The sequence below is a fragment of the Morus notabilis genome, unplaced genomic scaffold (assembly GCF_000414095.1).
Source record: "Morus notabilis unplaced genomic scaffold, ASM41409v2 Scaffold518, whole genome shotgun sequence".
NCBI lineage: Eukaryota > Viridiplantae > Streptophyta > Magnoliopsida > Rosales > Moraceae > Morus > Morus notabilis.
The window spans coordinates 320,916-347,444 of NW_010366577.1; the positions used below are offsets into that span (position 1 = coordinate 320,916).

The following is a 26,529-nucleotide window of genomic DNA, read 5'->3' on the forward strand; positions in this document are numbered from 1 at the left end:
TTAAACTTTAGTAGGAGTGTACATTAAAATTTTTTTAACAAATTATTTTAATAAAATATATAAAAAATATATATTTATTTTAATGAGAATTATATTATTTTAGTAAAAATATAAATATAAAATTTTAAAATTTTTAAAAATAATATTTTTTTTCAAAAAAAAATTGAGTAGGGACTAGCTGTACTTAAATATGCTGCTGAACAAGGCTGCATTATTGGAGAGATCCATTAATGTCATAATGTGTGGAGTGTGAGTTGGAATTAGTCGATTATAATACTGCCGTCAAGGTATAAATAATCTGCACAGAACCTATTACAAAAACGTGCTAATTGTACTACTGTTGGTGGGTGAAAATATATTTCTTATTGTTAGGTCCGTTTTTCAGTCGGTGTCATAAGTGATGTTACAACATTGGTTGTGACACTGGAGATATGTAAAGTATTTCAGACTTTGTATTCAGTAAATAACTATACAGAGAAGTTATGCAGAAAAATAATAATACAGAAACAATAAAGGCACACGAAAATAGTATCGCAGTTCGGTGCGCACACTTACTCTGTGGGGCCACGTCCAGACAATGAACAATCTACTAAGATAAAGAGATTACAAACACCAATCGGTCTTACACACTCAAAGACTCCGTCATTGGTAGTGCCAGAATTCATCATCTTCAAATTTTTCTGAGTGCTCTCCAGTTCAGCCCTTGTTTCCTTCAATTTCTTTTCTCTCTCTACAGCAAGCAATTCATAATTATCAGCAGCTCTCTTCAATACATCATTATCTTTGATAAGATCATCGACGCGCTCCCGTGGAGACTTATTTATTTCACACACTTTAACCCATTTGCTGAACATGGTCTTATAAGATTCTTGTATGACATCAGTAGTCAACTCCTCACCATCATTGTTACTTTCAGAATCTGAAAAATCTCCTTCGTTTTCACTGTTCACTGAATCTGTTACAAGCAGTGTTGCAACACTATCTGCGACACCTTTTGTAACACTGTCTGCAGAAACACCTTGATCAGTATAAACATTGAAAGCAACACAGTTACTCACATGGTCTTCATCCTCCTGACTGCCTTCAGAGTCTTCATCACTCCACGTAACATTAAACAACTTCTTCTTCTTCTTCTTCTTGAGGGTATTGGCGCATTCGGATTGAATATGTCCATATTCGTCGCACTCTCGGCATTGAATACATCTATTCTTTGTCTTCAATTCTGTGTTATTTGCTGCAGATTTACTCTTTTGAAAGTTGTTGGAGTTGTCATTTCTTGAATTCTTATTCTTCCTATTGACCTTCTTCATCACCTTGTTGAATTTCTTCGACAATCTTGTTATGGACTAGGCCAAGTCTTCTTCATCATCAGAATCAACTTTGGTTTGAAAGACAATACTTTTCTCCTTCTTTCGTTCCTTGTTTTCATCCAAATTCATCTCAAAAGTTCGTAAAGAACCCATTAACTCATCAAGTTTCATTGTTTGGACATTCTTCTCCCAATATATAATTCAGATAGATATTATACTCACATTCCAAAAACAAAAATTAGATATTATATTCTTATTGAGTAAAAAAGTTTCTAAATTACTTTATATATAATAGCCCCACCGAAAGAAATTTCAAACTCTCTCACAGGCTACCGAAAGAAATTTCATACTCTATCACCGAGCATTTCAAATAAGTTTATCCAACTTTATACCTATTATTTGTTGATTTTAAAAGAGAAATAATGCTTATATTTTTCTTAAACGCGTATAACGGTTTTTTAGCACAATTGCCCCCAAACTTATTGTAGTTTAGAAAATTGTCTTATAAACTTTTAATTTTAACAAAATATCCCCCAAACTTGTAAATTTGTTACAATGTGCCCCCATTTAACTAAATTTGTTCAAATTTTTTATTAGATTTAAGGATTAAAAGTTGAGATATTGAAAATTTTGTGTTACATTTGAATTGAAATGTTTAAATTTTTGGCTTAATTTATTTTTTCGACATTAATTTAACACAATAGTCATCAAAATGGGGTAAATTGCAACCACTTTACAAATTGAGAAAATAACTTATCAAAATTAAAAGTTTGAAGGTACAATTTGCTAAATCACGACAAATTTAAGGAGTAAATATTCTAAAAACCCCGTGTATAACAAATCATTATTTCTCTATAATTACTACTTTTCAAAAGTATTAAAATTGTAAAATACAATGGCAGTGATTAGTGCATTTAAGGAGAATTCTAACAAGACAACGAAAAACAAAATTATATACTTAGCATAGTATTAAATCATTAAATTTTTACTAACTATATATTGAACTATGAGAGTATCTCAGGTTGGACTAGAAAAATTAAATTCATTAACCGTCAATTTTACATTAAAAATTATCTATTTTACATATTTTTTTTAGTCTGATGTGATTTTAATCAGATTTAACAGTTAGAAATTAACACTATCGATAAAGATGTCTACAAAAGAAAGTCCCTTGAACTATAATACTATTATTTAATCTCATTTGATTTTGTTGGCTTAGAAGTGTATCTCATTGATGAGGTCGTTTTTTGATTTTTTTCATATCCTAAAACAAAATTCACCTATTTATAAAACTATATATCATATTTCAATATGGCAGAATCTATAACATATACTAAGGGTCCGCTTGGTAGAAGGGATGGATTGATGGAGGGATAGATAGGATATGAGGGGAGGGAAAGTGAGAAGGGAGGGAAGGATTGCGAGTTTCCTCAAAGTTGTTTGGTATGATAAGAAGGAAAGATAATGACTTTCCTTTCTATTGTTTGGTATTAGAAGGAAACAAGAAGGGAAAGATTTGATTTTATTGATAAAGTTACGTATTTACCCTTTTATTGAAAGTAATTATATTTACTTGAAATCTTTTATTTTTATTGTATTTAAAATTGATTTGCTTTATAATACAAATGTACACACATATGTAGACATATTTTATTTGTGTCTATATAATGTAAATATATAAATGTGTATCAACGTTATACACTTGTAAAAATACTTACACTTGCAAAAATACTTACATCTAGTATATAGAAGGCAAAAGCCTTCTCAAAAATTATAACCCCAAAAATTTAGGAAATTCTTAAAATGTGTATCAACGTTATACACTTGCAAAAATACTTACATCTAGTAGAAGGCAAAAGCCTTCTCAAAAATTATAACCCCAAAAATTTAGGAAATTCTTAAATTGACATAGGTCAATTTGAAAATAGTAGTCATTTTTTTCTTCAACCCTTTCTAATCCGCTCATTTTTGGAAGGATAAGAATTTGTGGGCCCCAAGAGATTTACAACCCCTTGCTCTTTCCCCTCCTCCCCTCTTTCCATCCTACCAAACAAGGTTAAATTTCACTTTCGGCTCTTAATCCATCCCTCTATCATTCCTTCCCTCGTACCAAACACACTCTAAAGGTCATGTCTAAAAATAATGCGCTAAATAATATTCTCCATCATATACCATGATCCTAAGATAAAGAGAAGCCTTTAGCGTCTCTCCGGGGGGACCAAGGGGCAGGAGATTTGAGACCCAATTTCACATCTTTTAAAGAAACCAAAATACAATAATGTCGAAGAGTGTTTTTTTTTTCTTTTTTTTTTTATGTAATTTTGGAGAGGTTTGGCCCACCATTCCTAAAAGAATTAAAGAAACACGTGACTTTTACATGCAAAGGTTAAACGTAAGTTAGTTGTTATGCGTCTCACTCAAACCAGAAAGGACGCCACAACACAAAATAGTTTATTTTATTTGCAAATAGTTTATTTTATTTTATTTTAGAACACAAATGCATCTTTGCTTCATGGAAGCATCCGTGGAAAATGTTTAAAGGATCATCACGAATGAAAAATCTTTATCTGTACCAAGCATAGGAAACAGGAGTAATTTGTATTGTCCTGCACGATAATATATAGAACATAAACCGATTCGAATTTTCAGTTTTAAATTTCTACAGTAAAAAGCTCTTAGAAAATATTACATTAAAATTTCTATTACAGTAAAAAGCTCTCAAAAATATCACATCTCAACTCAAATTGAAAACTCGAATCCGCGAAGTGAACGAGGCAATAATAGATATTTTGCAACTTGCAATCTTTTTCGTTCTTTTTTTTTTTTTTTTGAAAGGGAAATTTTCTATTGTGCAGTGGTTGAGTTTGTTTGTATGTTTTTTCTTTTCTCATATAACTATCTTGTAGAACATATTCATGGCTCATAAGGATAAATGTAGCCTAATAAATTAATTAAGTCATAGGGAGATTATACATTTAATTCGGACATTCGGCCTGATGGGATCAAGGAGTTTTCTTTTCTAGGACGTGTGAATTAATTCAAAAATTTTAAGTTAAAATAATATTACAATTATCATTTACGTAAGGGCAGTCTTATTTACACTCATTATTCTTTACACCTCATATAATTTTAAAATGATTAAATTTATTTTTTAAACATCCTTATTATTCCAGAATTAACCCAAACTATTTCCATAAGATTATTAATTTTTAACCACTTCATTTTTCTTTTCACGCCTACTATTTCATTTTAATTCGTTACTTTAATATTATCATTTCTATATTTGTCTCTATTTTTTTTGTTGGAGCTTTAGGCGTAAAACCTTTTTTCACACATAAGAAAATTTCGTATAACATTTTTTTTTAAAAAAAAAGGACATTTCAGAAAAAATGAAATAGAAAGTAACATTACTCAAAAAAAATAAAAAAGCACACAAAAAATGGAAAAAAAATATCAATTGAGGTATGTTAAAAATGACAAATTTGGCAAAACAATAAAAAACAGAAATGAGTATAAGCAGGAAAAAGAACAAAACGAAAAAAAAAAATCAATGCAGCTTTATTAAAAAAAAATAAACGAAATGATTGATACAAATATATAAACACTGAAAGAAAAACAAAAGAACAATATTCATCATACAACAAATACAAAAAAAAAAAAAAAAAATTTAACATACCTCCATGTAACTTTTTAGAATAGTGATTGAAACCTTAAAATTAGGGTTTTGTAATAGCTTTTAAAATAGCAAGCGTTTATAATTTAGCTATATATGGTATGTGAGTGTGTGAGGACAAAAAAATATTATTATTTTTATAATAAAATTTAATTAGGTAATTAAGTCTATTATAATTTATCATTTTTATCATTTTATATGAGGATCTTTTTATAATAGGAAATTTTAGGTTAAAAGGGCATGTGGAGAGTAAAGAGGAAGGGGTTATCATTTTATGTCAGAGACTTTTTGTCATAGAAAATTTTAAATTAAAAGAGTGTGTAGAGAGTAAAGAGGGGGTGTCAATAAAAACAATTATTTTTTAATTATTTGTTCAATACAAACTAGAAAAGTAAAAAACCGAAAGAAAACGGAAAAAGAAAAATATATATATATATATATATATATTAACTCAACTATAAAGATATCTAACATACTACATTGATGAATTTTTATTCAAATTAAAACTTAAAAATGGAAAGAATAAAATAACAAGAAGCTCTTATGATAATCTAGCAAGCTCTAGGACATTCATTGGAACGCATACACCGGAACCACTGAAGCAGTTTTGAGCAATAATCTTGTAAGCAGCTTCAGTAGGGTGAAATGCATCAAAGAAGACACGTGAGTTTCTGTCCTCACAAGGCGGTCTTTTGCCATCGCATGTCCCATAGGGTGTAAGTGCACAACATGGATTTGATGCATCTTTAAACCCTGCAAAACATTTTTTTAAACATTATTTTTACATGACTAATCAGGTTGTTGTGCCATTGCACGTCCCATTGGGTGTTTTCTTCATCCATGCATATATGTACACACACACACACACAACTAATCATGGTTTAAGAGCGTGTACCTTAGAAACTTTAATATGAGATTAAAGAATAAACAAAATTATATTATAAGATTGTTGGTTTTGTACTAGTTCCTACATATAATTATAGATTGTTGTATGGATTTAGAGCATCTCACCATAGTTATTCGGATTCTCCACCAAATTCAAAATATGTTCATAATTCTTTCCAACAATGAACGCTGAGCCAGAAAGTGTAACGGCTAGATCTTGAAGCTTCAACGGGAGTTTTTCATTGAATTTAAGCACCATTGAATTTAAGTCGTCCACACATTTTGAAGTCGGTGGTTTTTGTTGATTTACATAAATGGGCAAGCAACCAATTGCTTCAATGTCGAATACCACAAATTTTCTGGCTCCCAAGTTATACAACTCCTGCAAAAACATGCACGACATGTGCTAATACCTTTAATGCAATGCTGTTATATATATATATATATATATATTCTGTGTTTCTTTTTAAGAGTAAATTATATCATCTTAAGAGAGAAATTACTTACTGTTAAGTGGTTTTGGAATTTCTCTCTAAGAAGTTCAGCAGCTGCTTCATCGTCAAATGGCTGACCACTATTCTTTTTCTTTAGAAAATTTAGGGCATAGTCATTGACGCCCACTACAAGAAGAAAAATGGATTTTGATACGTGCATGGAGAGATCGTCCTTGCTTTTAAAATACAATGGCAGATATTCTTCAACAGTCTTCCTAAACAAATCAACTTGTTCTCCCAAACTCAATGTACCTTTCTGCAATATGCATGATAGATATCGAATTAGAATAACACGAAAATAATCAATGAAACTTGGAGAAGTTTATACAAAATGCATTTCAGAATTTATCTTACAAATCCTGATTCTGGAAGAATTCCAGCTGAAGAAGACGCGTAGTTAAAACCTTCACATCTATCAGACAAAGTGCTAGTGTTGACAAGTCTGAATGCAGGTGGAGCTTTTAATCCAAGTGATAAAGCTGCATTTGAATCGCAAAATTAGATAGATAATAACTATTAAGTGTATCTTTAATTTGCAGAAAGACAAGGTCGATGATTCGTTCTTTTTCAGGATTGAAAAAGTGGGGAAGTTCGATATATATGTGGATGCAGTAAAAATAAATTACCAAACAAATTTTCATTAGATTATGCCAAATTTGTGTAATGTCTGTCGGATATATATAATTTGACATTAACAAAGAGGTACTGCTTTAAGGTGTTTAATTTCTAGCTACAAAAGCCACTTAAATTTATGCAAGTCGTATCATTTTTTCTAGTGTAAGTTTAATAGTGTCTTCTCTCAATAACATGCATTATTATATATATATATATATATATCTATATATATGTGATTGCTATATACATTTAGCCTGTATGGTTCATAGGTTTGGAACTCAAAGTTTGAACAGAAATTGAATTTTTTTCCTGTGAGGGAAAAATCGTGACAAGAAGCTTCGAGCTGTGGTTAAAACCCGGAAATAAACGTGCTAATTGTTTTCTTTCTTTTCTTTTTTGCAGAAAAGGATGTTCTAACTTACCAATGAAATCAGCCGCGTTACGACCATTTGTAGGCCTGCCTGTGACTCCACCAGGAAAATCTACACCATAAGGAGCATAATTTGATTTTGCATATGTGTTGATAGCATTGTTATTTCCTGCATCAACCGTTGAGTCTCCAAACACATACAAAGCCGGTGCTAATTGAGCTTCAGATTTCCCCATAATCAAGAAAATGAAGCAAACAAAGACAAATGACGTTGAGGATTTAGCCATTCCTTTCTTTCAATCAATTTCTCTTTCACCTGCTATTTTGTGTAGGGGTGGCAATTCGTATCACGTGTCGTGTGCGTCGTGTTTTGATCAATTATCAAAATTTTTGTGTTTCTTTTGTTGTGTGAATTTGTTATAACTTGTAAGGCTTTTTATACAGGACGAAGAACTTTTTTTTTTTTTTTTTAAATTATTGGCAACAAGAAAACCGAAATAGGTTTGAGAAGACACTAAAATAGTACATTGAAAGAGCGACTTGCCATTAGCTGTGAAACCAGCATGAAAAGCAATGTTTTCTGGTACAAGCCGAACCACATTACTTAAGTTTAGCAACGCAACTGTTAGGTAAATTTATCAGTTTTTGTAATTTTAATTACTTATGTGGTAAGATATTACATGATTTCTCTGATATATTGGTCGTTACTTCACCAAACAAACAATCCGGAAAGATACATATTAATAACGTGTGTACAACGGACAGTTTCTGCTCCCTCCTGTATCCTAACTACCTATTACATATATGGAGATATAGCCGCATTCCAGCACGTCTATATTATATTTTTGTGTAGTATCAACCAATGAATAACTGTTTTTTTTTTTTTTTTTCTCCATTACTCACCAAACTATAGACAAAAGCAATCAGTTGTTTTGTAGACTGTTTGGATAACTTTAATGCTAAAAATTATGCCGAAAAAATAGATTAACGCCAGTTTTAGCATTATTTCTGAAGATAAATTAGTAAAAAGGAACCAATCATATACATCTTCTAGTGCACCCAGGATAAGATTGTATTATAATATCGATTCGTATATCGTATTATTATGCACACACTAGTTTATATGATCCAAAGAATTCATCCAAATTCTATTTGTATATATACAATAGTATATTATTGTATATTATGCATTATATTGGTTACTCCAATATTTACTAGCCATTATTGTTTTAGTAGTTAACTGAAAAAAGTTAATGAGAACTAATAATTATATTTTTATCACGTCACGTTATTAAATTTCTATATTTAAAAGTGACTACCGATAAAAACGTAACTATTAAAAATTCGTCTATATATATACACATAGGGAATGTCTTGAGCCGGCAATTGCAACTTTTTCTGTAAACTCAGTTCGTTGAAATGTAATATTGAGATAATATAAATCAACACACGTAACATTGAGTATTATACTTAAACAAGCCGAATGTCATACACATATGAACGATATTACAAGAGAATAAAAGAAAAAGTTATATTTTCTAATTGTACGGATGTTGAATTTAAGACTTCACCTATATATTTATTTATATATAAGGCTTTTTTTCGGTCTTTCTGTAGGACGTCCCTCAAATGTAATATGTAGATAGAAAAAAAAAAAGTAACACTGGTTCTATTGAACGTAACATTGATGTTGAAGAAGTATAACACTAAGAAATTTAATCATTCAAAGACCATGTTACATCTCTCCAATGTCAATGTTACGTTTAATGACGTCATGTTACATTTTTTATATCTACATGTTACGTCAGAGAGACCTTCCACTAAAAAGACCGTAAAAAAATCCTATTTTATATATATGTAGATAGGAAAAAAAAAGTACCACTGATTTTATTGAACATAACATTGTTGTTGAAGAGGTATAACACTAAGAAATTTAGTCATCTAAAGATCATATTACACATCTCCAATGTCAATGTTACGTTTAATGACATCATGTTACGTTTTTTATATCTATATGTTACATCAGAGAGACCTATCACTAGAAAGACCATAGAAAAAGTTTATATTATATATATATATATATTAATTATATAATATATCTATCTATATAAATAGATATTTCAGTACAATATAATTTTTGCGATGCTCCAAACAAAAACTTTATGTGCTGTGTACTTAAAAAATCTCTGATGGTCAGAATGGTCAGAATGGTCGTTCATGAGAAACATCATTGGGTTGTAAAATTTTTTTAACACCGTTGAGACTAAATATGTGCAACCCGTACCCTTTAAGGCGGGAGAAGAAAAAGTCTTAGCCCGCACCAACTCAACCCATAAACAGCCCTATCGAGGATACGGTTCGGGATAACACTGCCAAAGACAGTCTCAACGCGGTACATATATGCTGAAGATCGGAATAATGCAACCAATTCAATTGATTATAAGCCATTAAACCAGAACAAAGAAAAAAAGAAAATCAAGTAGATTTTTATTCCATTCTTCCTTTTTTTTAATACCTTTTTCCCTATCCCATACAAAAACTAAAAACAAAGAAAAAAAAATGAAAAAATGGCATACCGTTAGTGGATGACAACCTCAAACATGGTAAACAAGAATGATATTCACGCATGAAGAAACGGATGAGAAGCGTACTCTAGCCGTGCTACTATCGGCTGGAACTCAAACTTCACTGGTTCTGAGTTTCCTCTGGGTCCTTTACTTTGCCTCGTAGCATGTCTGTAAAATTGCCTCTCATGATTCTCCTGAATCTGGTATCCTCTGCCGGTAAAGGTGGAACGGGCTTTGGGGATTCGTCCGTCCCTGACGGTTGCTCTGCACTTTCTTTCTTGCCTAAGAGCCCACCTTCGCCAAAGAAACTGGTCATAGATGATGCAATCCCAATATGAGCACCCATAACCTTACTGATGGTTTCGAAGGTTCCACCAGATCTCTCCTTCATTATAATTTCAAGGGCTTCCTTGTGTGCTGGATCCAAAGCTTCCGAGTCCTTCAACAGATTCTGTATGGCAGGTAGAAGGAAGTCCCGGACACTAGCTGCTGAGAGATCTGCGAGAAGCAGAATGAGACTTGGCATCAAAGACATTGAAATTCAAAAAATTGAAACAGAAAACAAAGATGAGCAAATGAGAATGTCGTCAGAATTTTCCAGAAATATAACGTCAATCACAAATATAGGTTGCGTAAAGAAAAACTCAAGTTTGGCCTGAGGTGGGAATTCTTATGGAGCCTTTGTTACAATGTGTGATCTGTTGCGTTTGTTGCAGAATATCAAGATCAGATTAGAAGTTTCACTTGTCTGTGTATTAAAAATTCCAGTCTTTCTCCCAAAAAAAAAAAAAAGGAGAGAGTACTGAGAATTGTACAACCTACAAGTGTTTTGCCTAGTTCTATGTTCATTTTTCATTTCAGAACTCCAAACAACTTGAATTTGGAGCGAAAGAACTTTTTTTGTTCACACAAAATAATAGTACAAACAACCCACAATTCATAAAAGTGTTCTATAAATGAAAAGTATAAGTTACGGAACTAGAAATCAATAAACTCACATGCTTTTCTCTAATACACAAAATAGTATGTACCAATATAATGTTATTCTATCATTCAACAATGCCAAATTGAAGTTAAGCATTTTTATTTTAGTGGTGGGGGATAGAGAAACCAGGCTAGAGAAAAGAAAATTAGATGACAAAAGTTACATAAAAAGCAAACCTGTAGCATCTAGAGCACGTATTGCTTCACAAAATGCATTGGCTCTTTCACGCTGTCGCATCAGATTACTAGCAGTAATTGGAGTAGCAGTAAATTGGAAAATCTTAGACAAAAGATGTGAAGTAGATTAAGGAAAATAACAAAGTAAACTAGTCACTTGATACGAGGAGCAATGACTATTGAAGTAAAAATATACATCATGTAAAATGTTGAGGATATAATCTCTAAGTCTATCCGTTGTATGAGGAACAGCTATCAACAAAGCTCGAACTACAGCGATGGTAGCTTCATGGGATCCATCTTCAAGAAAAGCATCCATTTGAACACATATCTTATCAACAATCTGGAATGTATCAGAACCACTCAGCCAGATATGTAGGAACTCTTTTCATTCAGACATTTATTTTATGATTCAAAGCCAAAAAAATAATCAGTACCACGTCAATTTTAAAATGCTGGGCAACAGGTCCAAAGGCGTCTATGCTTGCATATTTTACATTAAGGTTTGGGTCAGAGCCCAGAGTAACTAGGGCAGGCAAAATGCGTGTGGATGCAACTTTTGCATCTACATAGGGAACCTGTTAGGCAAATGAAGTCAACGATATGTTAAATCCACTATCAGACAACTAAAATAGAGACCAAAGAAGCTTGACTACAACTCACAATGACTTTCAACAGACTGGCAGCACTGATCTTCATATTTACATTGGAGCTTACAACCATTTCCCATAGGATATCAAATATTATAGTGTGATGTTCTTCAAATGTGCTGCATTGTAAGATAAGCCTATTGGTCAAACGATGAATTGCAAACAAGAAGTTCACACGTTTCGTTAAGTTACAAACCAAAGGAAGCGGACAGCGTCAACGATCTCAGCAGAGCACTTTGTTGACTGAGGTTCCTTCGCAGCACCTTGAACTAACAGACTTTTCAAGTATGCTGCTAAGTTTTCACGCTTATTTGGAGCTCCAAGGACACCTGCCAAGAGAAGAGGTAGGACACACATGGTGGCCAGTCTTTTGGCTACAGCCGTCCTTGGAGTCAAACCTGATATTCAAGAAGCAATTAGATATGAACCACGATATAAAACAATATGCCAATCTTAGAATTTAGTACCTCTGATTTTAGACTGGACCGCAGATGGGAAAAATGTCAAATCACCATCATCACCAACAGCCAATAAGAACACAGGCAGCATAACATGTGTCGAATAAGGATCCCCAAAAAGTTCTGATATAGCCAACAAGATCTGCACCATCCCTATCTAAATTAGAATAAACTAGAAGAAAAATTTTTCAACAAGGATCTGTGATGGACCCAATATGAAAGTAGGAAGAAGAAGAAGAAGGAAAAAAAAAAAAAAAAAAAGGCCGAGGAACACAGACAGAGACCTTAGCAGTTCGATTTCGCAAATTATCTTCTTTAGGAGGTAACAAGCAGGAAAACTGTATCAAATTGGGTAAGCAATTTACATGCATCCACTCAAATGCAGGCCATTGTACATGTCCCCTGCCAAATATGGAATTAATCATAAGCACTTATGGCACCAGGGCACAAGCTATCAATTTTGATAAAATAGTAATCTCAGGGAAGAAGGTTATATCTTGCCGAGGAACAAAAGAGGAACAGCAAAATAAAAATTAGTACATAGCTTACCCTGCATACAATTCAAGCAATGGGGTAGAAAATTTAGTTGCACTTGTTTCAGGAATGGAAGGAAAAGGGCATGTTTCAATTGCTTTCTCATGCACAGAAGGAAGCAATCCTGCCAGCAGTCTAAGTAAAACATCAACATTCCAACGTTCTCTTTCGCCTAAAACATGAAGATACGACTCCACAGATCCTTCAACCCCTGATAGGGGTGGGCAGTGCTGCAATATAATAAAATACAATAACAGAGAAATTATAGAATGAAGGAAATGGAAGAAAGTGAAAAATAGGAAAGTAAGTTAGAATTAAGCATACCTGAACAGAGCTCAACACGTGTGAGAGAAGTACCATTAAAACATGCTCTAATTGGTTTCCCCACTTAACTACCGCAGGAACTAATTGTTTGAGTGTAGTATCCACCACAGCTCCAGAGGGATCACAGACCAATTGGAACATCAACTCCTCAACCTATGAAAAACAAAACAAAGTATTGGAGAAACTTTTTTTTTTGTGGATTTCTATTCTTTCTTCTTTAAGTCATCATTTTATGTGGAAAAGGCTCCATTCCCTAGACCATGTGTCATCAACCTGTTCTAGAGCTTACTCTGTCAAGTCAGAATTCTTCTCCATGAGAGCCTCGAAGCATATTTAGTGAGGCTGACCTTGAAATATTTGTCCATATTTGGAAAGAGCGGCAGCAGCATAGCAAGATTACATGCAGCAGCCTCACGAACAACGGTTGCAGAATCTTCAATTAGTTGTTGAATAATAGATAAAATAAGAGAATCACGGATTTCTGGTCGAACAAATTCTGCAAGCTGTCCACATGACTGAGCAACCAGCAACCGACGCTCCTCATACATGTGATTTATCTGCATTAAATAAGAAAGAAAAAAATTGAGGCCCACTTTGGAAAAGATGATGAATGAATGGAACAAGAAGAGCTTACAAGACAAGTCTCAAACTTACTTGTTCCCAACATTGGGGCAGCAGCTCTGTTTCTGTTCTCATCTCCCCTACATTCTTAGCAAGGCTAACACATGCCTGAAAGAAAGGTTAAAAGGTTCAACATCATGTCAAAAATGTATATATATCACAACATAAATGTTTTATTCTTACATCCATAATTATTCGTCTTTGTTGCTCATCCGGACGTTTTATTAGGTTAAATAATGTGTGGGTCAAAGAATCCCGGGTGCTGCTCTCCGGATGGCGCTCAATTGCACACATGATCAGGGGAAGAAGCTCCTGAAAGTAAATAAAACCTCTTTAGAATAGGAAACCTTTCACTAAAAGTCTTGTAGTATAAATTTGTGTATGCTTGCGTGTATAAGAGAATGGGTGGCAAAAGTCAAAGGCAACCTCCCGATGATTGATCAGGACGTAAGGAACAATCTTTGGCAAGGCCGCAGCTAGAATCTGAATGGTCCCTGGACCCTGCCACAGTGTAAACATATTTTAATATGAGTATAGTAACCTTCCCAATAATTTAACAAAGAGCAATGGTGGAAGGTTTTAAAGCTTTCAGAATTCTTAAAAGTAAAAGCTATTTCTGATATAGTTGTCTAAGGCTTTGATGCATCACAGAGAGTAGTGAACTTGCCGTTGTCTCAGAAGCAGCTTCAACACTGAGATTGTCCGACTTTAGAAGTAGCTTGCCATCTTCTGATGGCAGTTCGCCATTAAGTTTGGAGACATTCCCACTGTTCTCCAAGGAACAAGTGTCATTAGAAGGATTCACTGGTGCCCCTTGTGGAAGTTCCTCAGATTTATCTTTGCTATCATCAGAAATTTGGGTAATCAGGGATTGAGCATCTTCGCCATCTGTAACTCTCGGAGCTGTACCAACTGGAGGAGCAGTTGAAGTTTTATCTTCATGTATCTCAACTATTTTTTCCGATGCTTGAGCATACTCTTTATCAGAAGATATGGAAACCAAAGAATCTGGAGCATTTGCATTCCTCAATTTTAAGGCTTCTATTTCCATCTGCAGGGATTTGATCTCTTCCTTGTACCTTTCTATGGAATCAGATTGGGGAGGATCAGCATCAGTAGCTGTTAAAAGTCGTCCAGACTGAAACCCTTCAATTTGCATCTTCAGTGCAGTGATTTCAGATCTGCAATCATTGAGATCCTTTCTCTGGAGCTCCAAGGACTGCTTGAGATTTTGAACCTGAAATGACAGATTGGCTATTACCTTACATGTGAGTTTCACTTTGATAGTAGCTAAAGATGCATAATCAAATGGTTACCAAGTTCTCTTTGTCTTTAAGGTCCTTCTGATGAGCTTCTAAAGCTTTAGTTAACGCACTTATTTGACCATCAGCTAAATCTTTGTTTTTCAGCAAGCGTGATTTTTCATGATTCAACCTCTCATTTTCCTTCTGTAAGGACTCCTTTTCTTGAAGCATAGCAATTTTCTCCTGCAGAAGAGAAGGAAAGTTTTCCTATGTGCTGTACAGTACCCAAAAAAAAGGGCCAAAGGACAAAGATAGGAACAACTCTTGAAGAATAATTCCTCATATATTAATCATCCAAAAAGTGCTTAAAAGATATATTTGACAAGTACTGTGTGAATAAACATACTATTTCTGAAACGAACACAAACGATAGATTTACAATTTCTAAGGCTGCATATTGAAATTATTTAATAAAGTAAATAAATGAACTTCCACTAGTTTATGATATCTTAGCTTTTAGACAGTGAATTTCCATAATTTAAGAATTTAATGTGTAATGTCGTCAAATACATTAAATCACAATGATAAAAAATTAATTGTATGTCAGAACTCGAAGGTCAAAACCAGTATACTTGTTATATTTGTTTGTAACGTACAATATCTGCATGACAACTCCACACAGCATGTTCTCAATGTGAAGCTATAGTAGTAAAGGAAACAAGATGACATCCTTTTATTCATAAATAAGCATTTATAGAAGTTAAGACCCATATTCTAATCATTCTAAAGGACTAATACTCCATTTCTAAAGAATAACAGGCATAAATCATACAAAAGGTTCTGTAAAACTTGAAAGGACAAAGATGCAACACGCCAAAGTGATATCAATTTTTAAATGAATGGTTTGGCACCTAGGAGAACAATATAACGAACAGATTTCCCGTGTCATGTATTTCAGGATATACCTCAGCAGCCTCTGAAGTGGATGCAAGATATTGATAATAATAATGGCGCAAGGCATCTGGTACACATGCAGGTATATTCTTCCAAACATCTAAGTCCTGATCTGCTACCTGCAATGAAAACAGTGACAAGTTATGGTAACGTTTTTGCAATTAGAGTCAGCAATTTTAATAGCTAAGATTTGCAATATGGACAATGTGATAATGCCATACACATTTACCAGAAACGGAGAAGTTTCTAAATGAATGAGGCTACAAATAGGTCAGTGTAAGAAGGAATCGATGAAACAGTTATAATCCCCACTCTTATTACCATCAACTACTGGGAAGGAACATTAAACAAGGGAAGAATGCTATACAATGTCAAATTTTGCAAAATTGGATGTTAAATGATTTGTATCGTATACCAAATGTATTGATGACTGGAAACGGATCCTTCCATATAACCCATTTATGTGTGTGTGTGTGTGTGTGTGTGTGAGCCTGTCTCATGGTTTCTAAACTACTTACACACTATACTATACTGAAATACAAAAACAAAAAGCACAAAAGAAAAAAAAAAAAAGAAAACAATCAAACTCCAAGAAACATAGAGTGCGTTTGGTTTAAGGATTCATGCCATAATTCGAATCATGGTTCGTGGCTCGCTACAATATTTTCTCTCACAAAAAACACATGTAAATCGAGAATGATTCTGAATCATGATTCTGAATCCATCAACCAAACGTCCTCATAGTAAATTCAAAATGGTAAACAAACATAAGGATATGTGTATTGTCTTATGTCTACACGTACGCATGTGTCGGTGTGTCTGTAATATCATTAAACTCTCTCTTCTCCTACTCGTTTAAATCTTTTCCATCAGTCAATGTGATTACTGTAGCTGGCAGAAAATCATTGCAGGCCATGAACAGTGTTTATTGTTTTCCACTATAAGAACATTTTTAATTGACAGCGTACAGTTGACAAATCAGATGGACCTCCCATTTGGCAAGAGAATGCTGAAGATCCACATAAGTTAAAATCAACACCGCTTGGAGAATAAAGCCCAACATCCAATGTTTGGCCCACGAAGCCCACTATCAAAATTTGCCGATTAAGTCTTGTATTCAAGTATATATTTTAATAAGCTTTTAAGGAAAATTCCATTAAGTTTCCACGGTGCAATCTCACCGCTGCTTAAAGGCCACATGCCATTCATCAAAGCAATGACTTCTACTTTAAATAGGAGGCTTCGGTTCCCTTGGTTGAACACAGCCAAGACGGCAAAGTGAAGCAAATTAAGTAGTGGAGTGTGTGCGTAAGTGTGAGAGAAAGTATTATAAATTATTAAAAAAAAAAAAAAAAAAAAGCTTGTTTTATTGTGTAATATTTTGAGTGCTCCCTTTTGCTTGTAATTCAGGATTTTAATATATAAAGTTCTCCTAATTTAATGAAATAGTTTTATTATTCAACAATCTGGTATCGACTGTTGAACAAAACACTGGGATAATGAAACTACTATTATTAAATTAAAAGTATTTATACATCAAGATCCTAAATTACACACTAGAGAGAACACTCAAAATATTACACCAAAAAGAAATTTTCCTTTTTTTTCTTACCAGCACTCTCTCTCACACTACAAAACTTATGCCTCACTTTGGCTTCTCTCATTTGCCGTGTATGAACAAGTGAAGGCACCTATTTATATTAAAACCATTGCTTAGATGTTTGACAAGTTGCAATGAATACTTTTTGAGCAACGGTTAGATCGGCTAGATTTGCATTTGGAAACTTCATGGAAGTTCCTTCAAAACTTATTCTAATATATATGTGACACAAAACTTGATGAGCAAGTATTGGTAGTGGGCTTTATGGGCCAACATTTGATGTTGGACTTCAACTCTAAGCGGTGTTGATTTTAACACTCCCTCCCATCACCAACTTCCGATCTTTTTTTACTTGACATATTGAGTTGATTTTGAAACTTTTTGAACTTGACAGTGCTCAATCCTTTAGGCCTCATTCGCTTTGCGGTTTCGAGTTTTTAATTCGAATTGAGATGTGACATTTTCTGAGAGTTTTTAACTATAACAGAAAAAGTTAGATGTGACATTTTCTGAGAGCTTTTAACTGTAGCATAAAAAATTAGATGTGACATTTTCTGAGAACTTTTAACTCTAGAAACCTAAAACTGAAAACTCAAATCAGTGAAATGAATGAGGCATCTGTCTTGACATGATGCATCTCTATCTCTTCTTGCAACACCTTTTCTCTAATTAAATGGTAAATGCACCTCCACATGCTTTGTCCTCGCGTGAAAAGCTAGATATTCCGCCAAACGTACCGCCAAATGATTGTTGCAGTAAAGTGGAATTACAAAATCAATAGGCTAGTGCAAATCTTCCATCAATTAGATCAACCATGTGCTTTCTTGAGCCGCCGTAGCTGCCGCTCTGTCTCCACTTCCGTTGTTGATAGTGAAACTATTGGTTGTCTTTTACTACACCATTAAACTACTCCAAAACCGAGTCTAAACACACAGAAGTTTCCTTCAAAACTTATTCTAATGCATATGTGATACAAAATTTAATGAGCAAGTATTGGTAGTAGGCTTCATTAGGACTGACAATCCGGGTAGCGATACGACGATACGACTCGAAATCCGCACGAAATTAGTGGGTTTGGGTTTATCATAAATAAGTTCGGGTCAAAATCAGGTCGAACCCGCGAAACGCGATTAAATAACGCGTCATTTTTAAGTTGACCCGTCAACCCGCAATTGACCCGCCATAACTCGTTTATTAAACGTGTCATATTTGGGTAACACGATTATACAACCCGTTTGTTACCCGTTTATTACCTAGGTTAAAAATGTTTCACTATTTATTATGCCTCTCTATCTCTAATCTCAGCCAGCCGCCTCAACAATTCAAACCTTTCTTCTCTTGATAGGTTTCAGAGAAGAATCAATTGGGATTTGGGCTGAATTAGGGTCTATTATTATTAATCAAATCAACTGAAAGACAAATCCTGACCTACAATTCAAGAGGTAGGTCAATCTCTCCAAAACTCCTAATTATTCCTAATAACTTGATAAAACTCAACAAAAACATAATTAACTTGCTAATACCCTCTTTATACTAAAGCCCTAAATCCATAAAATATCAAAAGACTAATCTGCCCCCTAACCCTACGTTTAACATAAGTCTGTAGGGGCTTGGGCTTAACATCTCTCTAGTCTCTATCTCTCCTTTTTTCTTCTATGTGACTTCCACTCTCAACTCTCCACCGCCTGATCTCAGTCCACCGGACCACTACCTGATCTCAATCCACCGGACTACCGCCGCTTCTCGCTTCTTTTTCTTCTTCTTCTTCTTCTTCTTCTTTCCTCTCCACTCGTCACACAAAACACGGTCACGGTGTTTCTCCACTGCAAGCAAAGATTAAGGTAAAACCCATCCCCGTTCATTTCTTCCCATTGGATTTCAGTTTACTTACTTTTTTTTTCTTTTCCATAACTTTTCTCATCGTGGATTTCAGTTTTCACATACTTGGGAACAATTGTTTTTGCTTATTCTTCTTCGGAAACAGGTATTTCTATTTGACTATTTCGGCCTCCATTTTTATTTTTTGTTTTTGTACATACTTTGATTAATGGTTGTGTATATTTGTTTATTGTTGGAAATATACCGTATTTGGGAATATCAATTTGATTAATGGTTGTGTATATTTGATTAATGGTTGTGTATATCAGTTTTCACATACTTGGGAACAAGTATTTCTATTTTTTGTTTATTGCAACTGCCTAAAAAAAAATTATACTGTCCCTTGAGCAATCTAGAACACGCCCCTAAAAGCTTTCTCTTACAGAAGCATATTAGACTAAACAAATTTGAGTTGCCTTTTCCTAAGCCTAGAACTAATCGACATGTTCTTGATTTTTAGCAATATACATTTGCATCATGTATGTAGAAATTATAGTAGAAAAACTAACATAATATCAAATGATTTATATAATCTCAAAAAGAAATGTAAAAAGTAGAAACTAAAAAAAAAAACAAGGGCCGTGCTAAAGAGTAATTGGAAAACCTATCATTGCATTTACAAAAGCTTATGGAAATAAGCATGACTGGCTAGGAACATGGAGCTTGATATCCTTTCCTTTTGGAAATCAAACCAATTTCGATATCCGGCACTAGCTTCTATGGCTTGTGATATATTGGTTGTCCATGTTTCAACAGTTGCTTCTGAAGCTACATTTAGTGTTGGTGGTACAATTCTTGATCCATTTCGTAGCTCACTTAAACCGCAGACAGTTAAAACACTTGTTTGTACCAGAGATTGGTTATATGGTGACAAAGGTGGTTTCAAATTATTTTAATTTATTTATATTTCTTATATTGATTTTGAACTACCTTGTATCTATATATTTTTGTTTTTGTATAGATTTCAATGAAAAGGTGGAGGATCTTACACAAGATATCTTCAAATTTTGCTGAACCTAATGATGTACTTGGAGTCCCCCCACTGCAACAAATTATTTAAATGTTTAATTATTAATCATGTATGTTCGTTTTCTAATTTGTGAGACTTTTATGTGTTTGTTTTCTAAGTTGTGAGAGACTTTTATGCGTTTGTTTTCTAATTTGTGAGACTTTTATGCGTTTGTTTTCTAATTTGTGAGAGACTTTTATGTGTTTGTTTTAATTTTGAACTTAGATTATGTAATGTCTCTACAACATGTTAAACAGGTTGAGAAACATGTTTTATCACCCATTTTATAAACAGGTTCAAAGTAGGCTCAGAAATAGGTCGACACGATCCATTTATTACCCATTTCATAAATAGGTTTAGAAATAGATTCAGAAATAGGTTCAAAAATAGGTTCAAAAATAGGTTAACACGACCTATTAATCACTTATTTTATAAACGTGTTGGCAGGTAATCAACGGGTTGACACGACACGTTTACGACCTGTTTAATAAACGGGTTAGTCGTGTCGTGTCGTGTCAACCCGCCAACATACAAGTCATGTTTGAATTTCGTATTTCGACGTGATTAATAAACGGGTCGTATTCGTGTCAACTAAGGGGATCAACACGACACGAACACGACCCGTCAACACGAATTGCCACCCCTAGGCTTCATGGGCCAACATTTGGTGTTGGGGTTCAACTCTAGGCGGTGTTGATTTTAACAAAATCTGTGTGCTAGAATAGCTCCTAGTGGTGGATGGATAGATATAAGCAAGTAGAAAGAAAAATAAACAACCTCCTCTATTTTAAAAAAAAAAACAAAGTTTTCATCACCATAAGCACATGACCAAAAAATCTAGGAGCCGGTAAAAACACTCAATGTTACATACCTCTTCATAAAATGTCATTGCAGTTAGCCGGTAACCTGCTATAAGTAAATATTCTTTCACAGCACAGTTAAGATCCTGACGTTCATTCTCCTTCAACGGGCCTAAATCAGAAAAGGGAGCATCTCTCTTCTGCCGCATAAATTCTGGACCGCAATTTATGGAGACATCTACAGGTTCCCCTGAATGCAGCAATGATGGAAGAAATTTACAAGAGATATCAACGACCAATGCATACAAATTATAAACTACAAGTGTAACTATTTTGAGGGGCAATCGTGCAAACAGTTTTCAATTTAACTAGAATTCACTTTGGTCTTAGCCGCTGCACTCTATGAGGTGTTTTACCTATGAAAACTAGATTCCAGTATGACGAGGAGACAGATATGGCAACACTCTTCCATACAGCCATCTAAAGTTTGTGGTTTTTCTATCATTTCACAAATAAACTTACTATAAATTCACCTGCAGATAAACTATAATGATGAACACTCAAGATGACCATCATCACCTTGTGGAAAATTATGCAACTGGCCATCTGATATTATATTAAATCGAATACAGCAGGAGTGTCTCGCCAAAAACAAAAAAGAATGAACGCATTTAAAGTACCTCCTAGATTTGGTAACTCACCTCTTAAGTCATTGATAGGGGATTCATTTTTCTTCTGTAACTCGGTCCTAAGTTTCAAGATGTCTTCTTGTGCTAAGCGGAGCTCATACTCACTGAGTGCTAATTTTTCCTCTAGTCCTTCTTTCTCCTCTAGCAAACTCTGTGGGTCAGCAACTGCTTTACAAGAATCAACAGCGCACAAAATGATCAGGAATTATGAATTTAATTGATAGTAAAACATAAGAATGGGATTAATCGTTCATATAGAATATTAGAAGTGAATCAACAAGGATTTAGAGGCACGGAGTTCAAACTCCAGCTACTAAATATCAAGAAACTAATTACTAAGAGAAAACTGGAATAAAAATCAATGACATCACCCCTCTCACCTTAAATCCCGAATTCAAATGTGAAAGTTAAACCACATCAGATATTGTAATTCAATATGAAACATAAAACACCTATTTATGACTGTTATATGTAAAATCAAATCTTTGAAACCTTATTATAAGTACCTCCACTATAATTTGCAATCTACAGCAGTTGCAGAGGAGTCATACCATAGCCTTAAATAATTTAGTGGCTGGGTATTAAGAAAAAAAAGTTGGTCATTTAGTCCTCTGCGGATTTATCAAAAATCCAGCGCTTGCTCAAAAACTCTGATCAAATGTTTCTTGTTTACATTTTATTGGTATTTAAACAGGTCAAAGATCACAAGTTTTTCGGCTGCTTTCAGAAACTAAGCAGGTAAAAGCTTTTAGTATCTCACTGAACTTATAAACGTCACATGATTTAGCACAAACACTTCGTGACTGATCCGAAGACTTCAAAAGTATAATGATTTTTTTTTTACATAAGATCTTGACATTATACGTGCAATGCCAATTTTCGTATAATCAAAAATTGAAGTCCATTGCAATTTTTTTCCCTTTTTTTTTTTGGTTTACAAGCCATATATTATAGAATTTTAATCAATAAGTCAAAAAAACCGAAATGTTCGCAAATTCTTCATTCTCTGACATGAAACACCGAAAATAATTTCTCAATTCGACAGTAAATGGTACACTATTTCCATTTCCGTTTCCCTAAAAGAAGAAAGTAAAGATTGTTCTTCATTCAGATGCCACTTTAAATGCCAATGAAACAGATTGGAAAACACAAAACTCTAAGTCCTATGTTCGTTTTAGCCAAGTCAAACACAGAAAATTTTGAAAAAAAAATGTAGAAACACAAGTAACATATATATAACATAACATAACATATCGGAGAGAAAAATGAAAGAAAGTTGAGAGAACCTCGGAGAGAGTTGAAGCGAGAGATCTGATCGGGAGGGAATTGAGAAGGATTTGAGAAGAACTCCTTGAGGCGAATGGCCTGATCGTCTCGGCCATCGTCGAGGAGCTCGTGGAGAAGCTCGAATGCCGTCAACAAGTAGTTCTCTTCTAGAAGGAAGTTCACCACGCAATTGCACAGCGACGACCTCTCCACGTCCATCGCCACCGTCTTCCGTTCTCCTAGACGCCATTGACAAAGAAGAAGAAGAAGAAGAAGCTAGCGGTGTTGATTCTCTGTTAGATCTCAGTTTCTGAATATAGCAGAAATGTCGTAGAGAGACCCTGGGAGTTTCGCTGCAGCGCATGTATATTATTAACCATGTTCTCACGCGTAATTAGCCGTCGATCTGTATGACTGTTTAGGGCGTTGAATAGACTCTCCCAAACTCCCACGCACGCACCGATGCATTCAATCAGCGCCAGTTTGTTGCACAGTAATCGAAGACAAAGTTGACCTTTGAACCATTTTTTGTCTTTTTTCTTTTCGTTTTCTTGATTTTGTGGATTAACCTCACGAATGTCCGATGATATTTGTCCTACATTTTAATATGCACTCAATTTTAGAGAACGTTTGGTTAGAGAATTCAAATCATGTGATTCGAATTATTTTTTATTTATATGAATTTTTTATGAGAAAAAATATTGTAGCGAACCACGAATCATGATTCGAATCAGGGAACGAATCCCTCTACCAAATATCCTCTTAACTTTTAAGAATGATTCAATTCGCCTCAATTAGAAATACTCTTATATTTAGATTATCTCAATATAATACTATAATTGATATGTAAATTGTAAATTTAGTATTTAATTATAAAAAATACCTCTAATAATATTATTTATTGTGATAAATTTTTCATATGTTATATTTTATAACAAATTTTTCACTAATTATAACATATGAGAAATTTAACATTTGATTATTATTGGTTAAAATGTTTATTTTTTCATATAATTATTATAATTTTTATATTTTTTAATTATTTTAAAAATAAAAATTTACTTTTACAATATTTAAATCTTAATCATTATGAGACAAAATAAATTTAGCATTCTACATTTAAATAAAAATAAAAATAACATATTATATCACACTTTTTAATACTAAATATACAATTAACTTAAGTTGAAAATGGTCTGCTAATAAAATAATGACATAAGTACGTAACATTATAAACGCATGCCCATTAAACTATTATTTTTGTAACAGCTTGTCATTGATTTATTGAAAAAAAGAAAAAAAAAACCAAAAATGTCATTAATAATGTAATGTTATTTTATTTTTGTCGTTAAATTTATTTTATTTCAAATAATTTATAAGTTATTTTTCATATTTTCATATCCTATAAATTAATTTTCATAATCTACATAATATTTTTCATAATTCAAAGAATTTTTTTTTCTCTAATAAAAATTTATAACAGATTTTTTTCTTTTTCCTTTTTTACAAATTTTCTCTCTCTTTCTTTGACAAACAGAGCATAAAAAAATAGATTTGCTCTCTCGCTGTCTTCCTCTTTTCCTTTCTCTGTCCAAACATATTCTTGGCTTTGTCGGCGGCTGCCATTTCTGAAGCTACGAAGAACGACGGCGAGACAGTACAATCTCTCTTCCCCCACGCTCTCTCTGCTCGGGGATTTTCACATCACCGTCACTCGGGCCAAAGCCAAGGATGTGGCCACTCTAATTCTCCTTTGTACGATTTCCTTCTCGGATCTACTCGATCTGTGGTGCTGCTATAGCACTCTCTATTGTGGCGTCTTCTTCTTCTCCGGCGACATCCCTCTAGTGGCAGCGCCGGTGGCTATGGCGGTTGCATGACATTGGGGTTAGGGTTTGGCTTTGAGAGACGAGAAAGAGGAGAGAGGAAACTGAAAAAAAAAAAAAAAGTGGCATCAAAAATTTATGAATGGGATAAATAATGGCTTAGTTTGATATTATTTTTTCTCATAAAATTTACTTTTACTTGTAATAAAAATTGATTTTATTATTTATTAAATCTCCTTAAAAGGATTTTTTAAAAAATTTTTGAAGAATTTATAGTTAAAATCAGAAGTAGTTTAAAAATAATTTTAGTTTTTAAATTGTGTGAAAATTAGTATAGTATAATTAATGAAACTTTCATAATATTTTTAACGAAATTTAAAATTTACAATCTTCTTAATCTAAAATTTAAACGTGTAATATAATATAATATAATAATCATATTGTAACAAATAATCTCATAATTATATTTTATGGTATTGTAATGAATGCAGGTTTTCGTCTTGTTGTTGCGTTTCTTGTACTTTATGAGGTACTCTAAACCTAATATCATATTTACTATAGATCAAATATATTTTATCCTTTATTATTGGATATTAGTCCTTACAATTGATGCCTAAAAATTCACCTAAGTTTTCTAAACCACTTTCTAAACCTTTTAATTTTAATCTATGATCAAAAATAGTACTTAAACCATACAACAAAGGCAACTTAGACCAATATTTTATAAATTTCTTTTCCATAGAATGGATAGAAACTGCTAAGATTGGGTCTTCCCTATATTCACTAAATAAAATACTAACTAGTAAAAGTTTTTCTAAAGCTAAAGGTGATGTTGGGTAATATGTTCCACTAAGTTTTAGAGTCACTTCATGAAACCTACCTAAAAATTGACACAAAACTTCAGCAATTTGTCAATCATATACGTCTATATGTCCTACTCCTACTTTTGTACACATATAGTTTGTTATAGCATCCTTATAGGGGATGCATTGTTGAAGCATTATGTAAGTTGAGTTTCATCTTATAGGCATATCTAACGCTAATGCTCTATGAGGTATATTTAATGCTTGTAAGAAGCTAAACCAATCTTCTTGTCTTTGGTTACTACCTTGAATCCATGCAAGACTATCTCTAATTCTTTTAATGTGATTACTCATTTCTTTTAAACCGGATTTAACAATTAAATTAATTACGTAACATGCACAACGTTGGTGGAAAATAGTACCGTCACCGAATAAACTTAAATCATTTTCAAAGAACTCAATTGCTTTTGTATTGGCACTAGCATTATCTAATGTTATAGCCATTACTTTATCTCTTAATCTAAATTCATCAATTACATTTAAAATGATATTATATATTAAATCCGCATTATGTGATCCTAGAACACATTTAAAACATAATATTTTCTTATCTAAATCAAATCATTTAAACTAATGTCTGGTTACAACTAAATAATCTTTATTGACAACAGCGGACCAAATATCTACCGTTAACGCAACGCACCCGCTAGTCGAGTGTAAAAGGTTTATTAATGCTTCTTTTTCTTTTTTAAATAATTTTAATAAATTTTTTTATAAGAGTAGTTTTTGAAATAAACT

At 33.3% G+C, this 26,529-nt stretch overlaps 2 protein-coding genes across 2 annotated transcripts; both read right to left on the reverse strand.

Annotated features, from left to right (window-relative positions):
• Nucleotides 1-5,524: 5,524 nt before the first annotated feature.
• Nucleotides 5,525-7,583, reverse strand: LOC21409706 (GDSL esterase/lipase 7). The gene is made up of 5 exons (XM_010110583.2): nucleotides 7,400-7,583; nucleotides 6,717-6,841; nucleotides 6,376-6,618; nucleotides 5,995-6,250; nucleotides 5,525-5,736 (listed from the first exon to the last, which is right to left on the reverse strand). The coding sequence occupies exons 1-5, from the start codon at nucleotides 7,581-7,583 to the stop codon at nucleotides 5,525-5,527; spliced, it is 1,020 nt and encodes a 339-aa protein (XP_010108885.2).
• Nucleotides 7,584-9,867: 2,284 nt separating this feature from the next.
• LOC21409707 (lisH domain and HEAT repeat-containing protein KIAA1468 homolog) lies at nucleotides 9,868-23,329 on the reverse strand. Its single transcript, XM_024173812.1, has 20 exons — nucleotides 23,123-23,329; nucleotides 21,849-22,001; nucleotides 21,219-21,397; nucleotides 15,872-15,979; nucleotides 14,979-15,149; nucleotides 14,330-14,899; nucleotides 14,089-14,163; nucleotides 13,846-13,974; nucleotides 13,696-13,770; nucleotides 13,389-13,598; nucleotides 13,042-13,194; nucleotides 12,733-12,947; nucleotides 12,468-12,585; nucleotides 12,193-12,325; nucleotides 11,922-12,123; nucleotides 11,739-11,844; nucleotides 11,513-11,653; nucleotides 11,295-11,418; nucleotides 11,076-11,192; nucleotides 9,868-10,412 (listed from the first exon to the last, which is right to left on the reverse strand). The coding sequence occupies exons 1-20, from the start codon at nucleotides 23,319-23,321 to the stop codon at nucleotides 10,033-10,035; spliced, it is 3,558 nt and encodes a 1,185-aa protein (XP_024029580.1). The 5' UTR covers nucleotides 23,322-23,329; the 3' UTR covers nucleotides 9,868-10,032.
• Nucleotides 23,330-26,529: the final 3,200 nt, after the last annotated feature.

Excerpts from the sequence above, each read along its gene's own strand:
- LOC21409707 (XM_024173812.1), bottom strand. The coding sequence starts at position 23,321 with ATGGACGTGGAGAGGTCGTCGCTGTGCAATTGCGTGGTGAACTTCCTT. Across the intron at positions 22,002-23,122 it reads TCGCTTCAACTCTCTCCGAG|TTGCTGACCCACAGAGTTTG; the intron begins GTTCTCTCAACT and ends CTTGTAAAGCAG. Across the intron at positions 15,980-21,218 it reads CAATGACATTTTATGAAGAG|GTAGCAGATCAGGACTTAGA; the intron begins GTATGTAACATT and ends TTTTCATTGCAG.
- LOC21409706 (XM_010110583.2), bottom strand. The coding sequence starts at position 7,583 with ATGGGGAAATCTGAAGCTCAATTAGCACCGGCTTTGTATGTGTTTGGA. Across the intron at positions 6,251-6,375 it reads AATTCCAAAACCACTTAACA|GAGTTGTATAACTTGGGAGC; the intron begins GTAAGTAATTTC and ends ATGTTTTTGCAG. Across the intron at positions 5,737-5,994 it reads GGAGAATCCGAATAACTATG|GGTTTAAAGATGCATCAAAT; the intron begins GTGAGATGCTCT and ends AATGTTTTGCAG.